Raw genomic sequence first — 11,018 nt, forward strand, 5'->3', positions numbered from 1 at the left:
AAAAAAAAAAAAAAAAAAAAAAAAATGGATTAGACCGGTCACAGACCCACCAAACAGTCAGTATGACGATCTTATGGTGGAGCTTCGTCGGCGTCTAACCACTAAGCTGAGCGTCGCCGGTTCTCGTAAAGGGTCCACTTTTCATAGCAAGTTCACAACCCGATTGAAAAATGAATGGGTCTTGTTGCGTCAAAGGTTGATGCCACTTCATAACGGCGTTTCTTTTGGCTGTCTTTCAATTCGTGAGACACCCATTGTTTTTTTTTTCTTCTTCCCAATCTCAAGCGGTCGGAAATCGTCGTATACGTCTAATTCGGAAGCAAGTTCTCGAACAGTTGTGCGTGGATTGGCTTCGACTAAGACTCTTAATTGAGCATTGTCAACATCCGATGGCCGACCATTACGCTTTCAAGACTTTCGTCGTCGCCACGGCATTTCTTAAACACCATTGTGCTGTGCGTTCAGTAGTGGTTCCATTGCTAAACGATTCGTTGATGTCGCGAGTTGTTTCAGTAGCTTTTCGGCTTAGCTTCAATTGAAATAAGAAAATTGTGACAATTTGCTTTTTCTTTCATCTTGTATTAAACGTTCGGAAAAGATGATTGTAATTTAAACGATTAGATAAAGCGAAAAATGCTATTTAAAATATATAAATTAAAAGTATTATAACGAAAACTTATTTGAAAATTCATTTGAAACACAAATTAAAAGTTCCACAAGAACTTTGTCAACCTAATACAATCTTATTTAGCTTAAAAGCAGGCAATTTTTGAGACTACAAGCAATGGAGATAATCGAACTAGTTTTGCATTATTCGGGCCCCTGTTCACTTTGACGAGATAACGAACAGTAGTCCGAATAATAAATTATCAATCCCCTACCTAAAAACAAAATTCTAAAGTTGTATTTCTTTATTTTTTCCTTCAGTCATCTTGCCACGCAAAAAGTTATTCGTTGATATATATTTCAATCGTTCATTTTTTTTTATAAATGTCTACAAATAAACATTTGGCTACAGAAGACAGCTTTTATTTAATTTTAAAAACTACATAATAGTATGAGTATGTTGTTTATATCGGCAACGAAAAAAATATTGCCGCGTGACACATGAGACTTCAACAACTACAGGATGGCCTACTTAAAGTAGCCCCCCGATCTCTCTAATCTTTCTTTTAACGGTCAATTGACACTACAGGACAAAATGCAATTCTTTTTCCAACAAGATGGCGCTGAGAGAGAGAGAGAGAGAGAGAGAGAGTTATTGTCACCACGTTCCCGGGATTTGTCATGTGATTATTTTTATTTTATTTGGGGGCACTTTAAAACAAAAAAGTTTATGCAAATAATCCTCACAATCTAGACCAACTAAAATGAAAACATCAGTAGAACCAGCAGAGAAAATCTACAGGCAGTATCTGCAAATATGCCAAGAAATGCATAGATGTCAACGGGGAGGACTTCCAGCATCTTTTATAATACTACAGGTAATTTTAAACAAAAGAATGTTCTCCCTATCTACTACATTTTCTGGGCTACTCTGTATAATCTATTAGTGATGTACACCTATTCATGGAAATGCCTTTGGCCTGCTAAGCCATTTTATGAATATTCTGAAATGGATAGCTCTCGTCTAGGGGAAACTCCATGTTTTGATAAGCTCCTGGGCTTGATCTTTACTCCTGACCTGAAATGGAACACGTACAAGGTCGCTTGAAAAATGGTAGGATACTTCTACCGCTCCAGACGATATCTCACCCTTGATGCAATTCTCTATCTGTATAAAAGCCAAGTATGTCCAAGGATGGAGTACTGCTGCTACATCTGGGCAGGAGCTGCTAAAAACAGCCCATCCTGCTTTGACAGAGTACAAAATAGGCTTCGTGGCCTAGTGGGTGATTCCCTTTTCTCTTCCCTGCAACCTCTATCCCACAGGAGAGACGTTGCGAGCCTATCTTTGTTTTATCGTTACTACCATGGCAAGTGCTCGTCTGAGCTCCAATCTCTGGCCCCCTCGCCAATCTTTCACGATAAACACCCGTCTAGCTGAAACCACTGTAAAAAATTTTTCCCCACTCCTTATCTGTGCCAAAATCAAAACGTAGATTCCATGAACAAAGCTCATTTCTTAGAATTGCACAACTGTGGACCTCTGTTCCAGTTGCCTGTTTCCCAGCTGACTACAATCTGGATGCCTTCAAATCCAATGTAAACAAATTCCTGATGAACCGCCCTCTTAAGTAATGCACTTTATCAAATCTCCAATACTAACATACTGTACACGCAATAACCCATATCCCCGAGTGGCTTCCGGGCCTTGATAAGTGGTAATTACCTTGTTAAAAAAAAAAAAAATCCTCATGCTTATAACCAGATTTTTTTTTAATTGATAGAAAATCATTTTCATGAACATTTAAATTCACGTTTGACAACTTCAGACTTTGCAATGTTTTTCTATTATGAAAGTTTTTTTTTTATCAAAACAATTTTCTGTTAATATTTATAGATTATCTCGCTCCTGGATTTTTTTTTTTTTTTTTTAAACTATTTGAGTGTTAATACATTTTTTTTTATATACATTTAACAAACGATCCCTTCAATTTCTTGCGAAAAAGATGTTGATAGGCTTTCGCTACTTTAAGTTTATTTCCATCACAGTACTTATAAAATAACAGCAAGAACTCATTTGCTTACTCCCTATACTTAGCATTGAACGGAAATTTTATGAACCAAGTTTGTTTTTATCAAAGTACTACCAATCAGAAATAAGTTACCGTGACATACCTTCCGAAGAACTTCTGTTAAGTCCTCATATTTGGTTGATTTTATTCAGTGTTTATTCTCTCATAATCATCATTTAATTGATAATGTACATTGAATCAGTTTTAACCTTTATGGGGAGGAATCTTGTAATAAGAGTAAAAACACAAACCGAAAACCTGATGCTATGTTCATAATTTTATTAAAAAAAAAAAGTCAGTTTGAGAAGCACTTGATATTAAGGATTTAAAATGTAACTTGAAAAGACCAGACAAGTGCAAAATTGATTTTAATAAACATGTCTAAAGTTATTTTTTTTAATTTTCGATCAGTAAAATATTCTTGAATACACTTTAGTGTCACGATGGAGGAAGTGGTAACTCCTAGCACGTCTACAAAGATTGGAAATTGAAGCTAAATGAGATTTAGAGGTCAGACAGGTGTGAATGTTGGTTTTGTTAAAATCCAGCAATGTTTTTATAATTTGTCTAGTAAAGACTTACTCGCGAAAAACTGGACTATTTAAAGAGAATTTTAGCGGATTTAGCGGAGTGATAAGAAAACAATTTCATTGCTATTAGTTCAGATATATCGAAAGGTATTAATTAGTGTGCAACCTCCGCAAGTGTTAGTACCAGTGATCAGCTACAAAATAGCCTAGCAATCGGTAAAGTAGTAAGAAAAAAAAAAAAAAAACACGCTCATTATGGAAATAGAGTGAAATTGATTTCCGAACTCATCTAAAATTGTCGGTTGGTAACAGAGTTTCATGTGTCTTAATCACTTCAAAAGGTTTTGTCCAGCTTTTTAACTCGTGACAAAATGGATATGCATTTACAATCATTATGGAGTAAAGGTTAGTATCTGAACGGAAGAGACTAAAACAAATTCTTTCGCGTTGAAAGTAAAATGTTTATTTACATTCTACGCTTTCATTTGCTATAAAATGTAGCAACAAATTTCAAAGTCATGTTCGTAGAGAATCTTATAGAAATTGTCAGCGCAATTGCTTACCTACTTGAACTTAGATTGTTTTTTCAATTACAATCAAATCTAAGATTACATTCGAAAGTTTAACAGAGGATGCACACCATGAGCTAGAGTCCCAGAAGAGAAGCCACACATGAAATGTGTACTGCTATTATGGTTTACAGGCTGGTTGTATTTCCCTTGTTTGCGAACTCACGGCTATCATGCTCCTGCTTTGTAAGAAAGGTGGACCGTAGGTTCGCAGATAAGTCCCTACGCAACATCCGTATGTTGGAAGATAAAGGGCGTTGAAATACCAGATTTATACTTAAAGGTTTGCTTTTCAGAGTCAAACTGTCAAGGAATTTTGGAAGTGTATCGTTTAAAATTGATGAATCGGAAAATGGTAGGAAGTAGTTTGGATACAAAAGTCGGTTGGAATTTAAGCAAAGAAATGAAAGCAATTTTCTTTGAACGTTTTTACAAAGTTCACTTTCCTAGTTTTAACTGCCGGGGATTCACAACCGGTTTCTATAAAAATTTTAGAAGCGAAGATTATGGTATAAAGGCTAGAACAGTGCTGGCTATATTTCTCTGGAAGCAACATTAAAAGATTTCGAAATGTATATTATGTACAGAGTGTTAGTGGAAATAGGAAACTTCAAACCCTACAGAGTGAAGGATTTGTCAGCCGATGTTCATTCTATTTGGTTAGAAAATGATAAGTGTAAAGTACCAGAAGTACTACGTCAGTGTAGTTTATTCGAATGGCTTCAATGCGGGTGGGGAATATACTTTATGAATTGATATTACGGAAATCAAGTGGGATGTTATAGCAGAAAAAAAAAAAATACCTTTTGTACATACATTTGTTAAATTGTAAATAAAATTAATTTTTTTCAGAAAAGCCAACACATGGGGAGATTTAAAGTAGATAACTCCATAGTAAGAATGTGGTATTATGGTGATAGTGTAGGGAACCTAAAGTCTTTTAAAGACCTAGCTCTTAGAAAGACCAGACTCCCACTTCCCCTTAACTGGCCTTGTGACCAAGTGCTTTGGACCCCAAATAAGGCTCTGGCAGTAGATAATGCCAGAGCCAAACACTAAAGCAATTACGGAAATTGAGTGGGATGTTATAAGCAGAAAAGAGTATCAGAAAAAGAAAAGTTATATAAACGAATGATGAAAGCAACTATTATGGCAAAATCGTTATGGTTAAGAATTAAGGAGTAACCAAAAGTAAGAGCAGGCTTAGAAATACGATAATTTTAGAAAATCGTCCCCTAATCAGGTTTAGAGTTTTCAGAAAACTTATTGAAAATGTTAAATGATTCTATACAATTGCCAGGACTTTTCTACAATAGAGCAGTAAGCGGTATTATGTCGACGACGTTGGGATCATAGAAAAATGGAGCGTGTCTGTTGATCAATTATACATAATCAAAAAACCGCTGCAAATTTTCATTAGATCATTCTTAACCAAAATTAGTGAAAAATAAAATATTGTAGAACTCCAAGTTGAAATTTCGTAAACTAAAAGGAATCTTCCGGTAATTTTAAAGAAACACGCAGAAAAGTGAAATCAGTTGCAAATTATCCATTTCATCCTCCGAATCCATAAAGAGTTCTTCCTTGTCTTTTAAGGGCATAGACTACATCCATGGCGGTGACAGTCTTCCTCTTGGCATGTTCAGTATAGGTGACGGCGTCACGGATAATATTCTCGAGGAAAACTTTCAGAACTCCACGGGTCTCTTCGTAGATGAGACCAGAGATCCGCTTAACACCACCTCTGCGAGCCAGACGACGAATTGCCGGTTTCGTGATTCCTTGAATATTATCTCTTAAAACTTTGCGATGACGCTTGGCGCCTCCTTTTCCCAAACCTTTGCCTCCTTTACCGCGGCCAGACATGTCGATCGTTCGCTTGGTCAATAATAAAATAAAAAAAAATAAGCGCTGATTTAACGGTCGGGAAATTTAGTTATTTATAAATTTTAAAGTGGAGCCTTTTTATGATAGAACCTTGATATTAACCAATCGTAAAAACGTAAAAGAATGGTCGAGTCTATTTTTATCAAAACGAATGGAAGTCACACCGATGTCTGCGAGTTTTGAAGAAAAAAAAATTCAAGCATTCATTCAATACTAGCGGGACCTGTGGAAATTCCACAGCGGGCTCTTTTCTATGTAATATATTGATGTTGGCATTCTGTGGATGTTCAGCGTAAATGGAGACGCCCTGATATTATTGTACCTATTTACTGTGCCTCCCCACGGGACAGAGTTTGACACCAGGGTCGTTTTTTAACGTGGAGAAAAGGTACAAAAATAAAAATTGTCTCAGTCGTGAAGGATTTCTCCTCCACCGAAAGAGAACAAGAAATAGAATTGCAGCATCTGAAGAACAGATACTACACTTTGATCTTGTCCCGAAGAACTGCAAAAGTGTTTATGTAAGCTAGCAGGAACGCCCGGCGTGAAATACGCTTAAATATGATATTTTAATTCATGCAGATTTTGTATATATTATCATAGTCAATTTTCTATCAATTCTTATATATTATAAAATTGCGATTTCAAAGATAAAAAATGAATCCATATGACTTGGGTGTATCAGCTTGAATCGAAACCAAAACTTAAAACCGAAACTTAAAAAGAAACACACACACACACACACACACACACACACACACACACACACACACACACACACACACACACACATATATATATATATATATATATATATATATATAAAACTTGAATTCCTTCAGCTATAATCGAAACCGAAACAAAAACTTCTGAAGAATTGTTGATAATTTTTTTTTATTACAAGAAATGGAAGCCTATAGCAATTAAACGACAGTCATTTGGAAGAAGAAAAAAAGGTGTAAGCCTGACACACAAAATAACACATACGCTATCGTATTAATATATAGAAGTTTCCCGACACAAAATCTAAAAAGCAAAGACACTTATATTAACATTTCATTTTTACTTATCTCGCTTTTGTCAGATTTTTATATAAAAATAGTTTTATGTGTTTATTAGATAACCCGTGACCCGTTGAGTCACAACAACTACGACTAGTTATTTCACTTTGATTTCACTGGAAAAAAATTATAAACCGTGGCATGTCTTTGGAGACATTAAAAGAGCATTGCAACTTATACGTAATAAGCAACACATATCGATAAGATCCGTGAGGAACTTATTAGAGCGACTGACCTATGTTTTTTTTTAATATATCTTTAAAAGACTTCATTTCCGAAACGGATATGATATTTAGAAGCGTTAACAAAGTATCCTCGCATCCGTACGTTCAGAATTACATTCTATTTTATGCGGGGATGTTAAATGCAGACGTGGGATATATTTTTGAACCCAAACATGATCTATAAATATGTATATAACACATATTTGATTATTTCTAAACTAAAACATTCTGATTTTCCAATTATGAAATTTATACTTTTGGACCCAGAACATTTATATATATATATATATATATATATATATATATATATATATATATATATATATATATATATAACAGGCCGCCCGGCATTGCCATGTCATAAAATACGCTTAAATATGATATTTTGATTTATGCAGCTTTCTTATTTATTATTATATTATATTGGACCCAATATATAGTAATGATTTAAAAAGTTAAGCAAAAAAAAAAAAAGACTCGTGCGACACTACTGAGAATCAAAACCAAAATGATTTACTTTTTCCTTTGACGTTACTGTCTGAGCTATGAAGACATGTTTGTTGCAAGGCTGGAAATTAAGACATGAGCCAATAGCTATAACGTTAAACATGTATATTCGTAATGCCGTCGTTCGCTCTTAATCTGGCAAATTCCATTTTTTAAATATTTCCTTTTGTCTTTTACAAATGTTTTATTTTTTGTCCGTAACCATGTTTGACTTTGTTTAGCAATGTTTAGAAGCGTTATATTATTCAATTAAAGTTGGCATTGTAAAATTGATTTTTAAAACTGCGCTCCGCGAGAAATTATTTCGACCATAACATACTGATTAGTTAATTTCCTCGTGCTATCGTAATTCGATACAATTTATTTCAAATTTGAATTAGTCCGATCAATAAAACTAATAATACGAATTATTTTTTAATTAATAACCTAAAAATAAAATCAGCAAGAAGGATAATTCATATTTTACTTTAAGAATACAACAAAGATTGTTTATTTTACAACTAAATTTCATTTATTATATTATATAAGTTTAAAAATAAGCAAAGACAATTAAAAGAACAAAAAACTAACTGCATCCAGAGCAACGCCGGATACGTACAACTATTATTTCAGTTTTAAAACATATCGGCAATTTATTTCTTCAAATCTAAATATAAACACATTCCTAGTTCCAATGAAAAAAATAAAGTCCACTCTTATTTGGAACTTATAGTCTCCCGTAATTATATTCCTGGGCCCTCTGACTAGGTTATTCCCACCACCTCTCTATATTGGGACATTATTACCCCATATGTTCTTCATAGATAAAGCAGGGGACTCCCAAAACTGTGACTACTGTTCGCCTTCTGGACAGGTTTGCTGGCTTCAGGATCACATTCTTCCACTTTATGCCCCCTTTTGCTACGTTTTCCTTGCTTGGCAGTAGCATATGTCTCTTCGCGAAACTCCTCACCAAATACTGTGCTGGAATCTGGAGCTCCTCCAGCATCTATAACATGTTTTCTTTTGAGACTCCTGTAAGTCCACTGCTTTTGATATCAGATGTCATCAGCGACACTGACCTTTCTTTAATCCTTTCCAGCGTTCCGGAAATTATCTTGACGCCATTCTCCTCTGTGTACTGCTGGTATTTGCTGTTGAAACTGCGGATACTTCTTCTGTTAAGGGTCCCACCTTGCCACTGGTCTTTCCTCTCTTTCCTTATGGCTGCTCTTCTCAGGGCTGTTCTTCTTCAGGCTGCTCCTCTTCGGCATCCTTTGAGCTTCCATTGTTGGAGAATAAGAAATTACGAGGGCTGACCAATCTTCCATTCCTTGACCACCCTCCGCGGAGCACCCACCGAATACTAGTTGCTCCAGTGATTGTGTTTTCCTTATTGCTTTTTCCTGACCGTTGGGGGATATTTGTCACTAAGCGAGTTTTCTTAGTAGACCTCACCTCCTCCAACCCACTCCTCTTCACTTTCTTGAATTCTTTTTTCTATTCTATCTGGGATCCACCTGGGTTTTCCTTCATCCACTTTATCTAGGCTAACTTTTCCTCTTCCCGACTGACCACTGCTCTCACATTCACAGACATTGCCCATGGGTTTAGAAAGCCTTAAAGTGAGACTTCTAGCTCATCACTTGACTCTGTGCTTCCCGGATCTACCTTGGCGACTTTTTCTCTCCCCAGAACAGATATGTCTCTGGGCGAGGCAAAAAGTGCTTCTAGAACATGTAAGCCATCGGGTGTGACATACGGTGCTCCCGGAACATTACCTCTGGGCGTGGTAATCGTCATTCCCGGATCATTCTTGCCTCCGGGCGTTGCAACCGAATCTGAGGCATCACCGGATGTGTTAACCCCTCAAACAGCCACTGACGACGAACCTTAGGTGCCACAGAGTGTGGAAGCCTAACTCCCTCCCCAACAGACGCGGACGACGAACATGGGATACCACCGGGTGTCCGTTGGGGGTGGGGTGCCACATCCGGTAGCACCTCAGGTTCGTCGTCAGTGTCCGTTGGGTAGGGGGTTACCACAGGTTCGGTTGCAAAGGACACGGACGACAGATATGGGGTGCCACTAGGTGTGGCTCCCCCACCCCAACGGACGCGGACACGGACCCTGGAGCTATGCTTCCAGGCGTGGCAACTTCGGCATCTTGCTGAATAAGCGGCTTGATTCATCTTGCTTGCTGATTCATCTTGTTCTCCAGCGATCCGCCGATTCGGAGACAGGGAGAGCGTCGCCTGAAAAAAAAAAAAAAAAAAAAAAAAAGAAAAAAAAATTTTAAGACAATTTGTTGTAATGTAAATAGCGTTGAAATTTGTAATCCGCGTTTAAAGGCGAGGAAATAAGTACAACTGGAGCGTCTACATTTTTCGACCATTAAGTTAGACTTGCCTTAATCACTTCCTAAAATGTAAACAAATTCGCTAAAATTGCGCACTTTTCACAAATATCTTAAAGTCCACTCATGAATTGTTCTCCTAAATCAAACAAATGTTGTGATTAATGGTTGGTAAAATTATTCCAACAATGGTAACCAAAAGTAAGCATTTATTGCAACGGAAACAATTATGTAAGGGAGATAACTAGTATTGACAAGGAAAAATAAGTATATTTTGCACGGTAGAATTCAAGCCGCTTAAGTAATGAACTGAGCAATAAAACAATTTTTACTTTAAAAAATAGCTAATTTTTACAAGTGTCGAATAATTTTCCGAATCAGTTTACAAAAATAAAACTAAAAATGAAACGTTTGGAATATTGTCAAAGCAGTTTCGGGGGAGGGGGGGGGGGTAAATGTTACCTTACGCTACAACAGAACACTACCCTAATTTGGTTTTTGAGAGGTATTCGAGGTCGCTGACAACGAATCTGATAATCAAACCCTCCGCAAATTTACCGTTTGCATGGTATGAGCCTCTGGACCCTAGTACTATTTTCTGCCATTTCACCGCCTTCGGTAGTGTTTTTCTTGCATATGTTAGGAATGTCAGAAGTCTCCATTACAAAAGGAGTGATAAACATTTGATTAATTAGACTCGCTATATTTCTAAGCTTATAACAACATGAATGATGTAATTTCCAATCGTATTTTTTTTCAATAAAAGGAGCAAAGACCAAATTTTAAAATGATAAAAGGTTTAATCGAAAAATATACAATATTTTTTAAAAAATCGGTTTTCTTTAAAAACGATTTCATGAAATTCAACGAATTTTAACTTAATCCAAATCTAATAAATATATATAAATGCCAAAAAATCACTTAACTATAAAAATACTAGTTAATGGGTGCTTCCATTCTTCATTTATAAGAATTTGTCCATATTTATATTTTATATTCCATGTACTTTTTAAATAAAAGAATTTTTTAAGCAAGTGTTCGAAACAACCGCGTTTTTGTCGCTGTTAGCAAAGCGGTGTTTCCTCTCTTTCTTCCGGTTGTGAAATACGGATGCCTTAAAGGGCCATAATTAATTATTTCAAAAACGTAAAAACAACACATTCGTGTGAGCCGTCCTGTTAAAAATATGAGTCACCGTACTTGAAAAATGATCACATTTCACTCATC

At 36.1% G+C, this 11,018-nt stretch overlaps 1 protein-coding gene across 1 annotated transcript; it reads right to left on the reverse strand.

The window, feature by feature from the left end:
* Positions 1 to 2,096: 2,096 nt before the first annotated feature.
* Positions 2,097 to 5,716, reverse strand: LOC145279745 (histone H4-like). The gene has a single exon (XM_080131045.1). It carries the CDS (start codon positions 5,641 to 5,643, stop codon positions 5,332 to 5,334), a length of 312 nt encoding a protein of 103 aa, XP_079987171.1. The 5' UTR covers positions 5,644 to 5,716; the 3' UTR covers positions 2,097 to 5,331.
* Positions 5,717 to 11,018: the final 5,302 nt, after the last annotated feature.

This window comes from Euprymna scolopes, chromosome 7 (genome assembly GCF_053919585.1).
Source record: "Euprymna scolopes isolate OS-2025 chromosome 7, ASM5391958v1, whole genome shotgun sequence".
Lineage (NCBI taxonomy): Eukaryota > Metazoa > Mollusca > Cephalopoda > Sepiida > Sepiolidae > Euprymna > Euprymna scolopes.